At 30.6% G+C, this 20,174-nt stretch overlaps 1 protein-coding gene across 4 annotated transcripts; it reads left to right on the top strand.

Annotated features, from left to right (window-relative positions):
* The first annotated feature begins 6,240 nt into the window (after positions 1–6,240).
* PGcat (polygalacturonase) lies at positions 6,241–13,089 on the top strand. Of its 4 annotated transcripts, none has more exons than XM_069287624.1 (12): positions 6,241–6,432; positions 6,609–6,770; positions 8,464–8,562; positions 10,757–10,876; positions 10,982–11,113; positions 11,245–11,406; positions 11,491–11,517; positions 11,896–12,103; positions 12,218–12,299; positions 12,387–12,495; positions 12,612–12,728; positions 12,832–13,089. In XM_069287624.1, exons 3-12 carry the CDS (start codon positions 8,557–8,559, stop codon positions 13,060–13,062), a joined length of 1,194 nt encoding a protein of 397 aa, XP_069143725.1. In that variant the 5' UTR covers positions 6,241–6,432; positions 6,609–6,770; positions 8,464–8,556; the 3' UTR covers positions 13,063–13,089. The 4 variants fall into 4 exon arrangements, with proteins under 4 accessions (XP_069143725.1, XP_019070574.1, XP_069143724.1 ...); XM_069287623.1 differs by having other exon boundaries at positions 6,267–6,432; positions 8,524–8,562; XM_019215029.3 differs by lacking the exon at positions 8,464–8,562 and having other exon boundaries at positions 6,247–6,432.
* The last annotated feature ends 7,085 nt before the right edge of the window (positions 13,090–20,174 follow it).

Below are 20,174 nucleotides of genomic sequence, written 5' to 3'. Positions count from 1 at the left end.
TTTGTGGATCAACACTATCTGAACTAGAATGAGATATAGTGGGTTGTGTCACTATAGTAATCATTTCATCATAATTGAATAAGTCTGTATTGGAAAAAGGATCAGCTGATGATGTAGAATTTTCTTTGAAGGGAAACACAGACTCAACAAAGACTACATCTCTATTAACAAAGAATGTTTTACTCTCCAAATTGTACAATTTGTAGCCCTTTTGTGTAGTCTCATACCCCACTAAGACAGATTTTATTGCCCTAGGACTAAACTTGTCTTGCTTAGTAAGAGTAGTAGCAAAACACAAGCAACCTATCACTCTTAAATGATCAATTGAAGGAGGCTTGTTGTATAGTTTCTCAAAGGATGATACACCACTCAAACTAGTAGAAGGCACTTTGTTGATCACATACACTGCAGCTTGAACACATAAACCCCAAAATCTATCTGGAAAACCAGCCTGAAACTTAATAGCTCTTGTTGTCTCTAGAATATGTCTATGTTTTCTTTCCACTACACCATTCTGTTGAGGTGTATATGGACAAGAACTTTCATGGATAGCACCATGTGATTTAAGAAGTTCATTGCAATTAGAATTAAAAAACTCAGAACCATTATCTGTCCTTATTTTCTGAATCTTTTTGCCAAACTGAGTTTTAACTTCTGTAAAGAAATGCTTTAACAAACTAACAACATCTGACTTCAAACTCATTAGAAAAATCCATGTCCATCTTGAATAGTCATCAACAATAGTAAGAAAATATCTCATACCATCAAAAGTTTCAACTCTATATGGTCCCCAAACATCCAAATGAACCAGCTGGAAAACATTTGTTGATCTACTAGTACTGTTAGGAAAGGGCAGCCTAGTTTGTCTAGCAAGTGGACAAACTTCACAATCATGCAGTACAAATTTACTACCAAACTTATTTAAACTGGGAATCTTTCTGATTACACTCATAGGTACATGACATAGCCTTTGATGCCAAACAATAGCTTTGTCTTTAATATCTTGTACTGCTGTTAAACATTTCTGAGGCATATCTGCTACTTGTGTATCCACCATGTATAAACCATATCTTTCTTTACCAGTCACCCTCACCTTCCCAGATGAGAGATCCTGAAAAACACAGTAATGAGGGAAGAAGGTGACACAACAATTCAAATCTTTAGTCACTTTTGAAACAGACATAAGTTTGAACTTGAAATCTGGAATACATAGCACTTGTCTAAGCATATCACCTTTTCCTATAGAACAATCTCCAATGTGAGAAACCTTTGTAGAATCTCCTGTAGGTAACTGAACACTACCTGCATTTTCTATCAGTCTTTCACAATGTAAATACTTAGCATCATTTATCATATGATGTGTGGCACCAGTATCAACTACCCACTGTAATGAATCATCCTTAAATAAGTAAGAGTTACCTGCCATATTAGCTACAGACTGTGTATCACCAACTGTTGTTTTATTCAACATTTGAATGAGTTTCTGATGTTGTTGTGGTGTAAACATTGGCATTGGCATCATCCCAGATTCTGCAGCTGGATGAAACTCCTTTTGAGTAGGTTGTGGAGCATGCTGATGGATAAATGATTCCTCATAGGTTGAGTTCCCTGCAACAACTGTGTCTCTCTTACCTTTGAACTCTGAAGGATATCCAATAAGTTTGAAACAATCCAGCTTCACATGACCAGTTTTGTGACAATGATCACACTTCAGTAGTTTGCTACAATCACTTCTCATATGCACCTTCATGTGACAATAGTCACAGAAGGCATTAGGATTGTATGGCTTCTTATTCCTAGAATTAGATCTTGATGTATACATTGCTGTAGGATTTAAACTTTCTGGCATTGACCTACTTAAATTTGCTGCTAGTTTCTGACTTTCATCTTGACTTATCATGGCATAAACTTGATTAATGCTAGGAAGTTGATGCATCAACATAATTTGACTACGAGCCTGAGCATAACCATCATTAAGTCCCATGAGAAATTGCAACATTCTCTGATATTGTAGATGCTCAAAAAACTCTTTAGACTTAAGACAATTACAAACTGGTGATGGCATGATGCTATCATATTAATCCCAAAGATCTTTGAGTCTTGAGTAGTATACTGAGATAGAAGACACACCTTGAAAAAGTGTGAAGATCTCCTTATGTAGCTGAAACACACGAGAACTGTTGATCTTGTTGAATCTTTCTTTTAGATCTCCCCAAATCAAATGTGTATCTGAATAGAAAAGAATACCATTGTGTAGATCTTTACTCACATTGCACAGAATCCATGAAACAATAATGGCATTACATCGATCCCACAGTTGAGCCAAACTCCCTGAAAACTGATCTCATTTCACTGTTCCATCAATGAATCCTACTTTGTTCTTCCCAAGCAAAGCCAACTGCATTGCTTTGCTCCACAAAGTGTAGTTATCTGTTCCTGTAAGCATGATTTCAATGTTGAGTGAGCCAGGTGAATCATATGGATGCAAGTACAAAGGATGAAGATGATCAATGGTCGTGGATGCCATTGATGTTCCTGTGATTTCCCCTGCTGAATCTCCAGTAGAAACCATCGAATTAACAACTTTGTCTTCTTGTTTACAGAATCAGTGGCTCTGATACCATGTAAAGCTTATGGATTCTAACAAGAATCCATAGCCAAAGCTCTGTTGGACCTCAAGATCACGCAGAGAGAATGCAAGACAATTGAAAGGGAGAAAATTTCTTCATTAAACTTCAATGTCACACAATACATCATTTATATACAACTAACTAACTAACAACTTTGTAACTAACAACTTTGTAACTAACTTGTAACTAATCCTTCCTAGCTATAATCTAGTATGTAATCCTCACCATAATATACTATATGCTTCAATATATTTTCAATGTACATCAATGCATTTGTTTAACTCTTTTACAAAATTCATATATCAACTAATTAAACTACAAAAATTCAACGGATCTTAATTCTTACACTTAAGTATACAATCTAATTTGTACTGTTTGAATTTTGGTCATAGTTTATTTTTTGGGTTTCAATCTCAATTTCTAATTCTTAAATTTATTTTTTGTTTATTTTATAACCACTTAATATATCTAAATAGTTAATATTTATAATAATATGTTAATGATATTAAGACCCAATTATCTTTTAGTCTTTTTATATTTGTTAAACTCTTTATTTGCTTGGCATCGATACGATAATATATTATTGCTAATATTAATTGTGTTTCTTGTTCAAAATTTTCCTTTTTGAATTTTCTTTATACTTGATGTTTTAAGATATGAAATGAATGGTCAAAATCAATTTTAAAATAAGATGAAAATTATTTTATAAATAAATAAATATTTATGTTTTAATGGGTCAAAAAGTAAAAGTAAAAAAATAATGAAATATAAAGGTAAATTTTTTCTAAGTACAATAAATGAAAATGGAAGGAAAAATAAAAAAATAATTTTAGTGGTCAATTAATTATCATCCGAAGAATTAACTTTAATATTTTTATACTCATACCTTTAATATTATTTAATAAAAATTATAATTTGTAAAAAAAATTCTGCTAAAATAAATAAAAAAAACTTATTATTTTTATTCGAACAGATTAAGATAGTAATCAAATTTGACATTTCAAATAGGACTTTAAAAAAATCTACAAAAAACGAGCAAAGAAAAAGAGAGTAGGAAAGAGAAACAAAAGGTGAAGAAGAAAATAAAGTAGGAGTCCCACGAACAAAATATAATAATAATAAAATATCTCCTCATATAACTAGTACTAGTTATACAAAATAAGATTTTTCGATTTAGAAATTTATTTATATATTTGGTCTTTTTTAACTAACTATAGTGTGGGTATTTGATTCCTATATTCTAGGCACAATTTATTTATCATTCCCTAATATTATAGGCATTAAAATTTTAAACAGTGTATTGATTTCAAGATAAAATTAAAAAATATAATATTTTTTTATTTTTTCCTTTGGTGTCCGAAGTTTATATTGAAGCTACGATTAAAATTAAAATATATTTACCGATTCACAAAAGATAATAAATCAAGTTTATGCTGGCCAATTCATGTGTTCTTATTTTTCATCCTCGTCGTTTACTGAATTTAGTTCTTCAAATTTATATTTTGATCTTTTAAATATTTAATTAAGCCTCAATCATTTTTTTCAATAAATTGTTTATTAGGAGTATTTTTTTTATTGCATAGGACAGTGCTTTGACATCGTATCTTGCTTGTATTAAAGAAAAACGGTAGAAAATAAATTTTTTTAGGTGACTTTAGAATTTTAATTACAATTTCATTCTACATATATATAATATTCAAAAAAAATAAATTGTTTATACCAAAAAATTGAGCAAACATCTCACTTTATTTAAATAAGCATTTGTTAAAAAAATAATATAACCCAACAACCCCACATCATGAGAAACATCAATACACCTACTTAATTAAGTAGTTAGTACGGATTATGAAAAAATGCAATTAATTATCTTCGGCCTTTTCAATTCAACGCCCTACTTTATTGAAAAATTTTATGGTGGGAGAGGTCCAAGTATGACTTGGTGTGTGAGGCATTATTTTTTATTTAAAAAATATGTAGGTCCCACATTTTCTATTCAACATTATTGTTTCTCTCTCCTGTCTTACTTAATTTTATAAATAAAAAGTTATGTGGGTCCTATTATTTTTATTTTACATTGTTATTTCTTTTTTCCGGACATTTTACTCCACATTCATTCACTTGTCCATTTTTTTCTTTGCCTTCTTATTATAAAAAAAATCTTCTATTATTCTTTCCTCTAATATTTGAGATCAATTTTCAGCTACGAATTTATTTATTCAATTTTTATATATTTAGTATATTTATCTTTATCATATTTGACAATTAACAAGTATATTATTTTTAATTTCTTAAATTGCATAAAGTATGAGAATTAAAAATGGAGAAAAAAATTACAAATGAAAAATAAAATGTTCATCTACGAAATAAAAGTCTAGATAGTCAATCAATTAAATTAATAATATTCCTCATTTTATACATGCATTTATGCATGATTGATTGATTTTTCACTAATCAAATTGAATTATTTCATCAATTTTTTATATTAATAAACCATACCAAATTAATGAAATTATATTTTTTGATTTTCTTAATTTTCGTAATCTTGATTTGAAATTTTTTACAATAAAATGAATTTTATTTTTATGAAATATAATGTAAATATCATACTATTTTGTACCATTATTATTTATTTAATATAACCATTGTTAAAAGTTATATAAAAAATATGTTAATTTTATATAAATTATTTTTTTCTATTCACTTTCGTTTATTTATAATATATATAATAGAGCTTGAATACTTTTAATATATAAAAAATATGTTAATTTTATTTTTGATATAACTGTTAACAATGGTTATATTAAATTAATAATAATGGTACAAAATAGTATGATATTTACATTATATTTCATAAAAAAAATTCATTTTATTGTAAAAATTTTCAAATCAAGATTAAAAAATTAAGAAAATCAAAAAATCTAATTTCATTAATTTGGTATGGTTTATAAATATAAAAAATTGATGAAATAATTCAATCTGATTAGTGAAAAATCAATCAATCATGCATAAATGCATGTACAAAATGAGAAAAATTATTAATTTAATTAATTGACTATCTAGACTTTTATTTCGTAGATGAACATTTTATTTTTCATTTGTAATTTTTTTCACCATTTTTTATTTTCATACTTTATGTACTTTAAGAAATTAAAAATAATATACTTGTTAATTGTCAAATATGATAAAGATAAATATATAAATGATATAAAAATTGAATAAATAAATTCATAGCTGAAAATTGATCTCAAATATTAGAGGAAAGAAGAATAGAAGATTTTTTTTTATAATAAGAAGGCAAAGAAAAAAATGGACAAGTGAACGAATGTGGAGTAAAATGTGTGGAAAAAACAAATAACAATGTAAAATAAAAATAATAGGACCCACAAAATTTTTTATTTATAAAACGGTAAAAGGCCTAAAATATGCTCGAAGAATTGAAAATGGTACATTTTGGCCCCCAAATACCAGTCACATCTATCTTTGGGTCCAAATTTACCCCTTCATTAACAGATCAAAATTAAAAATAATTAAATAATAATTTTTAATGACGTAACACTCAACCATCAATTATAATTTAATTATTTAAAATAATTTTAAATCAACCCATTTTAACTAAGAAAAGCTTCTCTCCTCCCTCTCTCTTTCCTTTCTACTGCTACTAAATACCAACAATTTCTGCTCATCTTTCTTCATTCTCTCTCTCTTTGATTCACACTTTTTCCAACTTCAAAACACAAACAAAAGCTTAACTCCAAAAAACAAAGCACCTAATAATCAAATCAAATTCCTCTCTCGCGCTCAGGTAAGCACTCATAATCTACTCTGTTTTTCTTTTCTTTTCTTCTCTCGATTGATCGATTGATATCTCTATTATTATATATTTTTGTGTTTTATTATTGTCTATATGTTTAAATCTGTGAAGTTATATAGTACTAGTTCAATTTTCTCTCTTAACACTTAGGCAATCCTTGTGTATAGGTTGTTGGAGATTCAATTGCATTTGCACTGGGATTGGCAACCACACTAGCATTATTGGGTATTGCGGCTGCATATGCTGGAAAGGCATATGGCCAAATAGGACAAGGATTGCCCGTGGCTGCTTCCTTTTTAGCTATTGTTATGGGGCTAAACCTGTTAGAGGTATCTACATATGTTGACTTAAAAAGTAATGGGTGGTTTAAAATTATTTTAAATAATTAAATTACAATCAATGTTTGAGTATCACGTCATTAAAATTATTATTTAATTTTAGTCCGTTAATAAAGGGGTAAATTTACGCAAAGGTGGATGTGAAGGATATTTGGGGGCTAATAGGTGGATGAAAGGTAATTGTGTACCATTTTCAATACTTCGAGGATATTTTAGGCCTTTTCGGTTTATAAAATTAAGTAAGACAGGAGAGAGAAACAACAAAGTTGAATAGAAAATGTGGGACCTACATATTTTTTTAATAAAAAATAATGCCTCACACACCAAGTCATACTTGGACCTCTCCCACCATAAAATTTTTCTACTTTATTCCATATATTTTCACTTATTTGAATTTATGTAAAGTTGTAGCTGTATTTGGTTAGCACTAAATTAATATAAGTGAATCATGAAATATTATTATTTTATAAAGGTATAATTTAATCAATAAATTAATACTTATTAATTTAAAGAGAGTTTTGACATAACAAAATTTGTTTGGAGATGATATTTCAGAGAATTTATTTAATGAACCAATCTTGAAAACGTCTTTAATAAACTTGAGGTCATGATTAATGATCATGATTTCCACAATAAAATAGACATTAATAACTTATTGGATGGGCGAAAATGATACATGTTCAAAAGAGACCTTAGAAGAAATTGTGGGTACCATTGAAAAATAATGTTGACGACAAAATTGAAAATGATGAAATGCATATGAAACCACCATAAAGTTGTCAACATGAGATGACTTACCCCATCCGGACTAATCCATAAGACTTTGAAATTTGATCGATCAGATCGGGCTAGCCAATTTTTTGTATGAATCAGGAAATGATAGGTCCAGCCCACAAGTACGTGGGTCATGTTACCACCTTTTAATCAAATTCACAGATAAAATTATCATTATAATATTTAATTAAGTTTGATTTCAAGTTGAAAGCATAAATAACTAAATAAAAATAAAAACATGATTATTTTTCAATGATCGAAATAAAACACTAAAAAATATGACAATATTTCATGGCTACGACCTATGTAGCAACTCCTAGAAATTTTAGGAAAATTTTATTTTATGTAATACACATTTTATAAATATAATTTGTATTTAAATTATAATATTTCAAACTTCAAAATTTTTTGTGTTCAGACTCTTCTTATTTGTAATACTCTATTTTTTTTATATTTTAATTAATATTTATTTGACCCACATGTCAACTCTATTCATATTTCATAATCTCAACAAATCGATAAATTTATTCTGGTCAGATTAAAAAAAACTTGTTTCTTAATTGAGCTTCAAATATTGTAACAACCGTATCAAATTTAGGATTAAGCCAAGTCAATCCAACATATTTAACTTATATTAACAACTTTAGAAACCAGTTGCAAATAAAAAACACTTATTGCATTTAGAATGTTGACAATTTTTGTTTTGAATAGAAATGGAAGAGAGTCATTTCTTGTTTCCTTTATTTTCTAATATATTTAGTGAAATTTGGGATTTAAGAATTTAGAGGGCCACTGATTTCGGCCTCCGTACAAGAGTGACCCCATTCAGACAGACAATTGTTTGCTTCATAAATTTACTTACTTCACCGCCTAACAAAATTCATATCGGTTATCTGATTCACCGGCACAGCCATAATTCACACATCCAAACTGTTTCTACAATTTAATTCCTTCGATCGTTCGCCCACAGGCTCCTGTCCGAGTCCAGTTCCTGTAATCAGCTATGGAGGTTCGTATTCTTCAGCTCTTTCAGATTTGATTGTTCAGTTTTTAATTAGCTTAATGGATATTGAAATTTTTTCCGTTCAACAATGGTTGTTTATTAAATATTTTTCTTTGAAAAATACACGATAATACTTGCTAACTTCATGAAATGATTGAATAATTTTAATATTACTTTTTAATTACCCTTACTAGTAATCGTTGTTGTTTCCCTGTTATTCTCTGTCCCAATTCTAAAATTTATATATATTTATTTTTTATTATAAATCTTCTATATATTTTTTAATAACTTTGACTTGTTTATTAATATGACATATAATATTTTTTAAGTAATTTATAAATATATAAATTTAATTTTAAAAAATTAAATATTCAATACGTTTGATCAAATTTAAATTGAAAATGAAAAATATCACATAAATTGAAATAGAAAGAATTAATTTTTTATAAAATTATCTTTTCATTTATAGTTTATTAAAAATGAGTGAAACTTGAGGTACTATAGAAAAATTCAATCCTTAGTCTAGAAAAATTTGAGGTACTATAGAAATGATGTAAGAAAATTCACGTGATGAATATACTGCAAAAATCTTTCTGTTCTGATCGTTAGCTTTTCACTTTCCTCTTCTCTTTCCTATTTTTTTTGCTATTTGTTGTTTTGTTTTTTACTTTTTGGTGCTTTTGGTCAGTTGTGTTGAATTGGATGTACTTGTACATTCATTTCTCATTAAATAGAAGTTTTTATTTACAGAGAATAAAATCATCTCTATTTCTAATTGAAAACATATTAGATATAGTTGCACTTGCCCCTAAGATATTTTTTTTGGTCTAACTCATACACAAATTCTTTTGGATCTTTCTCCTCAGGTTTCTTAATTATGTAATTTTTTTATTAAATCATTAAATCACGCATAATTTATTTTTTAAAAATATTTTTGGCTGATTTTGATCAAACTTTTCTATTGTAAATGTCTTCAATGGTATCCACATTATAATGATTTTGCTTAAATGAATGAAGACAAATTGTGTATTATATTTATTTATTTATTAATGTAGTCAAATGACGTGAAGTAAAATACAATTATTCTTGAATATTTTCACTATCAATTAAACTAATGATTTCTGAATCAACATATTTATCCTCTATCAATATCCCTCACAAAATTTGATTATAGATTAGCCAATTTAAACAATTTTGAGTTGTGGAATTTTCAATATTAAGCTTTGAAGTCAATTTTGGTATGTTCAAAAAAAATTATGGTCAAACACTTCTTAATTTGGAACATTAACTAAGCAATTATTGTAGCCCATCTTCTTTTTCCATCTCATTCAAGGTGAAAATGATCTATTATGTCAGCCATATATCTTGATTTGTGCATCATACTAATCTTTAGTGTATTGTTTCAATTTTATAGAATTTTCTTGAAGGAACATGTCAGTTGTATAAATTAAAAAATAAATAGGAAAGGACTGATTTTTTAAAACTTTTTATGTGTGAATATATGATATAGTATACAGAGAATTTTTGACTAGAAGTTCAAAATTCTCTATCTTCTCGACTCCTTATTATACACTAGTTATGGGTTTTTATTTCTAAACATAATAAGTTTTTTCTTTCATAATTTTTTAAAAAAAATCAGAATAGTCAACTGAATTGAATTGATTTGTTTTTTTGGATTTCATTCCGGTATCAATTGATAACTTTTTGTAACTTTGGTGTTACTGGTTGGTTTTTGGTAAGTAGCTCGATAATTTGATTTAACCAAAATTTATACATTAGTATTAGTTTAACCGAAAATTTGGTGTGATTGGGGTACGAATGTAATTTGAATTCTTGTAGGTTTTGTAAAGCTTTTTAGCCCATTAGGCTAAAAAATCTGACAAAAAAGTCATAAAACATAAAACTTGAAAAAGCCTATTAAGCAGAAAAAAAATCAATTTCAAACGAACTCTGTAATTGAAAATTAGAAGATTGAAATAAAAAGAAAAATCAAAATTGAATCGAAATATCGAATAATCACCCAAATGGGAAAGGAGATTATAAAGGGAAGACTCAATCCTCACTAAAAAGTAAAAATTCATATAACTAACTAATTGAGCTACATGCTATGGAATTTTTTTTGAATTCTTATAATGTTTGACTTGTTTCACCAACCCTAATATTTGTTACGATGATAATTATATAGTTTTTGTTTCTGCAGGGCCAAGCACTTATCTTTCTGATTTGTATTACTACATTTCTTATTGAAAGAAGTGTTGCTGGTATTTTTGATGTAACATGTTATGGCGCTTTTGGAGATGGAGTGCACGATGACACTCAAGTAATTTGATTCCTCATATGCTTGAAAAATACTGTGCAAAACGAATTCCCAACTTCTATACAATGATCAATGTTTTATAACTTGTGATTCCATGATCGATTATAGGCATTCAAACAAGTTTGGAGAGCTGCGTGTAGCGATGAAAATCCATCAATACTTATACCAAGTGAAAAATCATTTCTAGTAGGGCCTATAACATTTCAAGGGCCTTGTAAGTCAGCCAATATTCATCTACAAGTAAGTTATAAGCTGCTTCAACATTATTTTAATTGTACTTATTGCTGTTAAAAATTATTTTTGTAGAACCTAATTAGTGTCCTGATTATATGAATGAAAGTTTTTTATTAGTTTAAGCTTATGGTTTGCAGTTATTAGGATCCATTGTAGCACCCAAGGACCCAGTGGCATGGACAGGTTGTGAAAATGTATGTTGGATTTATTTTACAGGAGTTGCTGGTCTTTTTATCAATGGTTCTGGTACTATCAATGGCAATGGTCAACGATGGTGGGATACTCCTAGCCGTACCAGGGTGCGTGCCACAAGCTAAAACAGTTTCAAACCATGTTTTAATTGCTTTCATAAATATACTTACATGTAAGATTATTCATTTCAGGTCAACGGAACTTGCACTAAACCAACGGTATGTAGTTTCATATAATGCATGCAATCACTTTCTATTCAATTAAATAACATGGTTATCAAATTCACTTGCAGAAACATGAAATCAACTATGTAATTTTATCAGTAGTTGGTCGCGAAATAGCTCCTAACTCATTGATTTTTCATGTTACTCATCACTAAATGAGATTAGTATGAAATTTTTGTTATTTAAGTCAAAGCTAATTTCTTATAGTGAAATACAGGGCTGCGTGCGTCTAGTACGAATCACTACTTGATTTTCTTTTTCTCTCTTCTTTCAAATTTGTTAAAATTAATCCAATATGGAAGTTATCTATCCTTTAATAATAAAATAAATTTGATTTAATACTTGGTTTTGCACATCTGTTCCTTTTTGTAGGTTGTTCAATTTAATTACTGTAATGGACTTCGATTGAATGGAATAAAGCTAGTGAATAGTTCAAGGGACCATATAATTCTTACTTATAACAAGGGAGTAACGATCTCAAATATTCATATAAGTGCACCAAATTATAGTCGTAATACCGATGGTATCGATATCTTTTTCTCTAGACAAGTTCAAATTAGAGACTCCATTATTCAAACAGGTAAACTAGCTTGCATATAATGTTTTAATTTTTCTCTACTGAAAATAACTGTTTAATATTAATTATATATAATTTTTGATTTCTTACGCGAAAATTAATGAACTTACAAAGCAGGTGATGACTGCATTGGCATCAATACTGGATGCTCTGATATCAATATTACTGGTATTAGATGTGGACCAGGTCATGGTATAAGGTAGAACATGAACATTTTACTATTTTATTTAATTCTAAATAGAAAACTCAGTTTATTAACTAATACAATTTTATAATTTGTATGCAGTATTGGAAGTTTAGGTCCAAATAATACATTTGCTAATGTGGAAAACGTTTATATTACGAATTGCCACTTAGAGGATACCCAAAATGGTGTAAGAATTAAGACATGGCAGGTAACTAAAAGTATCACATTTCATTTTACACATGTTAGTGTGGTATTTTTTTTAAAAAATAATTATATGCCTATGTTGTTTTTTTCTCTAAAATATCTCTTCTTATGTGTTCATAGGGTGGTTCAGGATATGCTAGATCTATACATTTTGAGAATATTAACCTCAAAAATGTGGAAAACCCAATCATTATTGATCAAAATTATTGCAATAGTGTCCATTCATGTCAACCTCAGGTGAAAATAAAATAAAATAAAATATAATATCATTTTATTTTTAAATTTTCTAGAGAAGATAGAAATTTGAAAGTTATTTTTTGTTTTAAAAATGTTTGAACAGGTAAGTGCAGTTAAAGTGAGCAATGTAACATACAAGAAAATATATGGAACTACAAGCAGCAAGCTAGCAATAAAGATGAATTGTAGTAATAGCACAGCTTGCACTAATGTTGAGTTGGAGAATATATACATAACTTCAGTTGAGCCTGGAAAAAAGATTTTTGCTACTTGTAATAATGTTAAAGGAAAAGCTTCTTCAAACTCACCTCATGTATCTTGTTTGTCACAATGATAACTATATAGCAAAATATTTCTATAACCATTTTTTAAGACTGGTAATTAAATTTGACAAAAAAACTTAACTAGTGATCCACTAAGGTTTGGAGTTGAGTGAGTATTATCAGATACCTCACAATTGTTATATACTACCTCCGTCCACTTTTATTGGCATAATTTCCTTTTTAGAATCAAATAAGGGAAAATGCACAAGTACCCCTTCAACCTATGCCCGAAATCCCGGAGACACACTTATACTATACTAAGGTCCTATTACCCTCCTGAACTTATTTTATAAGTAATTTTCTACCCCTTTTCAGCCTACGTGGCACTAGTTTGAAAAAAAAGTCAACCATCGTTGGGCCCACAAGATAGTGCCACGTAGGTCGAAAAGGGTAAAATATTATTAATAAAATAAGTTCAGGGGGGTAATAGGACCTTAGTATAGTATAAGTGTGTCTCTGAGATTTCGGGCATAGGTTGAGGGGGTACTTGGGCATTATCCCATCAAATAATAATAATTCAATTTTGTTTAAATAGTCAATATTAGAGTCTTTACACCATCTCCAATCCATCTCTATTTTACTCTCCATTCTCTATATATTGAGAGTAAAATAGAGCATGGACACTCCAAATCACTCTCTATTCTTCAAATTTAGAGAGTTGAAAACTACTATTCAAACTCTTTATTTAACTTTTTCAATATTTTATTAATATTTCATTACTTTCTAATTAATATATTATTTTACATATACTTTATTAATTTAATATTTAATGTTCATAATATTTTTAAATGTTATATCTAGTATTTTAAAAATATATTATATAATATATACTACTTTAATTTCACATTAGTAATATTTTTTTTTTACTAATTTTCATCAATAATAAAATTTTATTTTATTATTAATTTTCATTATAAAGAATACATAAAATTAAAATTGTAAAATGAAAAATTTAATTTAAATACAAATAACAATACAATACATAACATAATATTTAAATACAAGATAAAATACAATAAACAACATAAAAATTAATTCGCGTAAAAAAGGAATCGCGTCGAAAAGTTGTTGGACGTGCATTCGAAGTTTGCAATTATTGTAGGACTGTCACATTTTTGGAGAAAGAAAGTGCTAAATGATATAATGTCTACATGTATTATACTGCACAACGTGATAATTGAGGATAAACGTGATCTTAATGCACCAATCCGAGATGTCATATAGACCTCAACTCCAACGGCAAAAATAATGGTAGAGGAAAGTCTCTGATTAGAACAACTTTTAGCTAGACATAAAAAAATGTAAGGACAAAAAATGTTGATTTTGAACTCCATAATGCAGTAATAGATTATATAGATCAAGTATCAACTCTGAACCTGGTGTCACTTGTATAAGAGTGTCTAAGCAAAGAAAAGACTATATACATCAAATTTCTATAATCAAAAGATAACATACATAACAAGAATAAAAAAAGGAAAGTAGCAATCTCTTGAAGCAAAGAGTTCACCATAGGTCAAATCAACGACGGACGTGGGAGATCCAAACTTAGCGAGGTTGGCTCCTACAAGGTGTTGCATCAGACGAATATGTAGAAGTGTAATATTAGAGTCAAAATACAAGTACTTAATAGACATATTAGGTCGGTCGAGCTCAGATAGAAACTATATAAATAAGAGAGACACGATAGTGCTAACACTACAATTTAACAAGTAAAGAGAGCTATACAAACCACTAATGATAGTGAAGATACTAATAATTAGAAGTTGAAAACCAATACAAGAAAATCACAACCAAGTTGATAAAACAAGATGATGCACTACGAATATGGCCAATGCATAAAAGTAGAAGCCCGACAAAGTTCCTCGAGCCTCCCTATATAATCTCTGGGACTTGACAACTGATGAAATGCAATAAATATAATCTTGAATATCTCCTTGGGCTGCTTGGGATATCTCCTTAAGCTAATCAATAAAAGTAAATGGATGAGTTAAAATAAGTACATTTTTGAAACAAAAGCCTCAGAAAAAATTACTTTTCCTTTCAAAATTACACTTCCTTTCAAAATTTCAAGTTTCTTTAAATAAAAATCAATAACACGCCCTTGGAGTATAAAACAAGTAAAACTTGTGATAAAGTCATTTAAGTATCTTAGTTACACCATTCTTTCATATTTGTTTAAAACATGCCAACAGTAAATGTTGTGCACATGAATGCACACAAACACAACAAATCCATTCAAATTCAATCATACCACAAAAATAATCGGGTACATAGCCGTTGCAGTATATTCGTACTAACATGGAATTCCAGCCAATCCAAGGCCTCATGCATAATGATGAAGTAAAACTCAAAGTAAAACAAAATACGCACAAATATACCAAATCATTTAACACATGTTAGCTTAAGTTTTAAGCCACCAAGAATCATTCTAAGGATCCTATAACGGTAACCAAGACTACAACTAATCATAACCTAAGATTTCAAGGCTAAAAAGCTAAGTTAATAACTCGAGAAGTCCAAAATACAACTAAGGATAATACTAACATAGAATCTCATCCTAAAAAACCTTCCTAACGATCAATACTACTAAATTTATATAGAATCTAACTGAGCCAAGTTTAAAAGGGAGAAACCACAACCAACCTCAAGACCCAAATCGCACTTGAACCTTTATTTAAGAGCTTTTCCCCTTCCAAAAATCCTTTGAACGATGTCACATTATCCGATTAGAAATATAAATGTCACTATGAGTGAAATGATACCGAATTTGCTATACAAAGATTCAAGGCAAAATATTGAGTCAAAATAGGACCATGGGACATGTGTTCGAAATCACAAAATTAACTGTGCCATAAGGTCCCGACTAGTTTATCATGATCAAAGATTACCCCCTAACCGTAACATGAAACTTAGAGCCACAAGTGACCCCAAGTTAACCCATGATCTATATGGCTATATGATGAATGTTGAATTGTAGATATGGTTGTTGTGGAAGAATTTACCTACTTGATCTATATTATGAATATATAAAAGCTTTCCTGAGATCCCTATCTAGTGTATGACTTCTAGATGTGGAGATTGAAAGTAGGTTTAGAACCTTGATAGAGTAAGCATGATATTATGCATGTTTTTGTGAAATATACTGTAAATGTATGAAGACACTTTGAGAGTAAAGTGTCACTGATTATGATATAGATGTTGTGTTGATTGAAAGGACATTTTCATGAACATATATGAATATTAATGTGAATGGTTTTCTCACGTAGAATGATTCTAGGTTGACAGATTTTCTCACCTAAAATGAATCAAAGCATGTTAAACTAAGATAGGTTTAAGTAGTGGTATGAGATACCCTCATGAATAACTTGACTTGGTACGACAAGACCATGCTTGATATCTTGAGTTAGGGGGTCTCATGGATAGCCTTGAATTGAGCAATGATACCCTTCCAATGGTTTGCTTGAACTAAGCACAATAGAGCTCTTTGTACTGTAACTTGACTTGATGAGTCCACACCACATCAGTATTTCTTCGATTGAGCAATAATATCCTTCTTTTTTTTGAGAAGGTAACTGTCTTGTATTATATTCCAAAAATTCAAACCCGCCACATCTTCTTACAGGTTTACTAATTACAAATGAGTATCAGGAAGATCTTTAATCCAAAATAAACAAAAAATACAAGGTGCTTAAAGCATTCATTAGTGATTCTAGATCTTCCATATACTCATGTTTACACCAAAAGTGAAATAAAACAAAGCAATTCATCTTCATCTTCTGGATGCTATTACTTTTGTTCTGGAAGCATCTGAGGTTCCTCTATTTCCAAACAGACCACCAGATACAGGTGGGGATGGTCTTCCATCTTTATTTGTGACCAGAAATGTAGGAAAAGCTACTCCATATCTTCAGGCCCTGGACAATATTTCTTGGCAACACCCAAAGTAGGTCCTTCGAATTGATGAAAATTCTCCACCAAATATAAGTGATCCTACAGTGAAGAAAGAGGTGGTTTACTGTTTCAACCTCTTCTACACACAGGATACATCTAGGACTCAGTTGGATACCCTTTTTCTTGAGGTTCTCTTGAGTCAAGACAGCTTTCTAAGCCAGTAGCCAAGTGAAGCAGGACACTTTAGGAGGCATTTTAACTTTTCGGATAAGTTTCCGTGGCCAGCCAGTAACCTGATGGGTTAAAGAGTTGAACTTTTTTGTAAGCTTCCTTCACTCTAAAACTTCTGTTGCAGTTATGATTCCAAAACAATCTATCTTTGGAGGTGGAGGTTCTATTAATTGTTCAAGGATTCCAAAGAAATCTACTAGACTTTGGATCTCCCAATCATTTATAGGTCTTCTAAAATTCAAATTCCACCCCTGATTTGACCAAAATTCTGCGACAGTGTCTTTTTGTTGTTGGTTCAGTATGTAGATATCTGGGAAGAGGGTTTTTAGGGAGCCTTGTCTAAGCAGTTGTCCTCCCAGAAGAAGACCTTCATGCCGTTTCCTACTCTAATGCTGCAATTTTCTCTTAATTTTGGCCAAAGGTTTCTGATGGCCCTCCAGATGCTAGTTCCATAAGTACTATTGACCATTTTGGTAGACCAGTTATCCTCCATTTCATACTTCTGTTTGATAAGTTCTTTCCATAGTTCTTGTTCACTAGATTCTAGTCTCTATAGCCATTTCATCATAATGCTTTGGTTCTGAATATTTAAATTCCTTACCCCCAAGCCCTCCTTTCTATGTGCTCCCAATCAATTTATCCCACTTAACCAAGTGGAATTTCTTAGTGTCACTATTTACTTCCTATAGGAAATTCCTCCTTATTGCATCAAGTCTGTCAATGATCCCATAGAGGATAGGAAAGATAGACATCTTGTAGGTACGCATGGAGTCGAGAACACTATTGATGAGAGTAAGTCTCCCACCAAGGGAGAGATATTGATTCTTCCATTTGACCAATCTTCTTTCACACTTCTAGACCACCTCATTTCAAATTCCTGAGGACTTTCTTTTTGCTCCTAGTGGCATGCCAAAATATACGGTTGGTAATTCACCAATCGTTCCCCCAAATGTACCAGCTAGAGAGGTTAGATTGGTGACCTCATTCAATGTGTATAGGAAGCTTTTTTCCCAATTGATATGTAGTCCTGATATGGCTTCAAATAGCACAAATATAACTATGAGAACCATCAATTGATTTCTGTTGGCATCAAAGAAAACCAGAGTATCATCAACATATTGTAAGTGTGTGATCTCCGTATCACAACCCACCCTATTTGATACTCTGAATCCCCTCAACCATAGTTTTTCTTGAGCAATCTTCAACATATCATTAAGTCCCTCCATAGCTATAATGAATAAGAAAGGAGACAGGGGATCTCCTTGTCTTAATCATCTCTGTGAAGAGAAGAAAACTGTAGGAGAGTCATTCATGAGAACAGAATATTTCACAGTACTGATACAAAACTTTATCCATCTCATCCATTTACCACCAAAACCTCTTCTGGATAAGGTCTCCAGCAAAAAATTCCAGTTGAGATGGTCATATGCTTTCTTAATGTCCAACTTGCATAAAATGCCTGGCACCTTGCTTCTGATCCTAAAATCCACACATTCATTAGCCATCAAAATAGCATACATGATCTGTCTTCCTTTAATAAAAGAAAGTTGTTGTGTGTCCACTATCCTGTGCATAACATTTTTAAGCCTCTCAGTTAACACATTGGAAATTATTCTATACACACTACTAATTAAGCTAATGGGTTTAAAATCTGTGAGTTTCTTTGCACCCAACTTTTTGGGAATTAACGCCACATAGGGAAGCTTTTCTTAAAGAAACATCTCTCTTGGAAATTTGTTGCTGCAACAATGACTTCCTCCCAAACAACCTCCCAACAGTGCATATAGAAGGCCATGGTGTAACCATCAGGACTCGGAGATTTTTCTCCAGAACAGAGCTTTACATACTCCCATATCTCTTGGTTCTGAAATTCCCCCCTGTAGCATCCTATTGTCTTCTTCAAAAAATTTATGCCCTTCCCTGCAGCCACCAGAGGGTCTCCATGCTCAGTTTAAGAATATAACTTCTGGTAGAAGTCTATGATTTCTTTTTTTTATTAACTCTGGGTCATTGATTTCTTCACCATCAACATTTAATTCGTCAATGTTATTGTATCTCCGGTGAGAGTTAGCAGTTTTGTGAAAGAACCTTTTGTTCTTATCTCCCCGCTTCAACCAATTAACCCTAGATCTTTGTCGCCAAGATATCTCCTCAAATTTTGCTAATTTTCAAACTCAATAAGGAGATAAGCCTTCAGTTGAATATCATCTTCATGAAGAGCTCTTTGATCTTGCACTTCTTCTAATTCTGCAATTTGATTGAGAACACTCTATTTCTGAGAGGCTAAGTTTCCTTGGGATATTTTACTCCATTCACTCAATTTATCCTTAAGAGCTTTCAATTGAAAGCTAGGATAAAGTCTGGCCTCCCTTCACATACTATGGAGATTCACCATTCCTTCACTCTATCCAGGAAACCCTCTATTTATAGCCACCAATTTTTAAATTTGAAGTAGGTACTCATAGGTTTCCAATTCCCACTTTGAAGCATTACGGGATTATGCTCAGAGGTAAACTTGTGCAATAATGTTTGTTTTGATGTTTCTGAATACTTCATCCCATTCATTAGATAAGAGAAATCTATCTAATCTGGATGTTGTGTCATACCTGTCCCCTTTCCTCCGAGTATACTTGCCCCCTACTAGGTAGGGATCCAACAATCCCATGTCCTCAATAAATTCAGATAGATCTGTCATTGCTCTAGATATCTGGAGCAATTCTTTTTTTCAGATCGGAATCTTGCTATGTTAAAATCTTTGCAAACCACCCACGGGCCATCAAATAAACCTCTAGCAGAGCCAACTTCCCACAAGACTTCCTTTCTTTCTTCCCTACTATTTAGAGCGTAAATGCATGTGAGAAACCAAATCAAGTCTTCGTTTATCCCAATGAGATTACATGTAATGGAGTAAGTTCCTAGGCTGCTAATTTCCCATGAGCACAATTTCCCATTCCACATAATTAAAATACCACCTCTGGTTCCACTGGCTTCCAGTTGGCGA

This window comes from Solanum lycopersicum, chromosome 8, assembly GCF_036512215.1.
Source record: "Solanum lycopersicum chromosome 8, SLM_r2.1".
Classification (NCBI taxonomy): domain Eukaryota; kingdom Viridiplantae; phylum Streptophyta; class Magnoliopsida; order Solanales; family Solanaceae; genus Solanum; species Solanum lycopersicum.
Note: the sequence above shows the minus strand (reverse complement) of the source record. Positions and strands in the feature narration are given on the sequence as shown.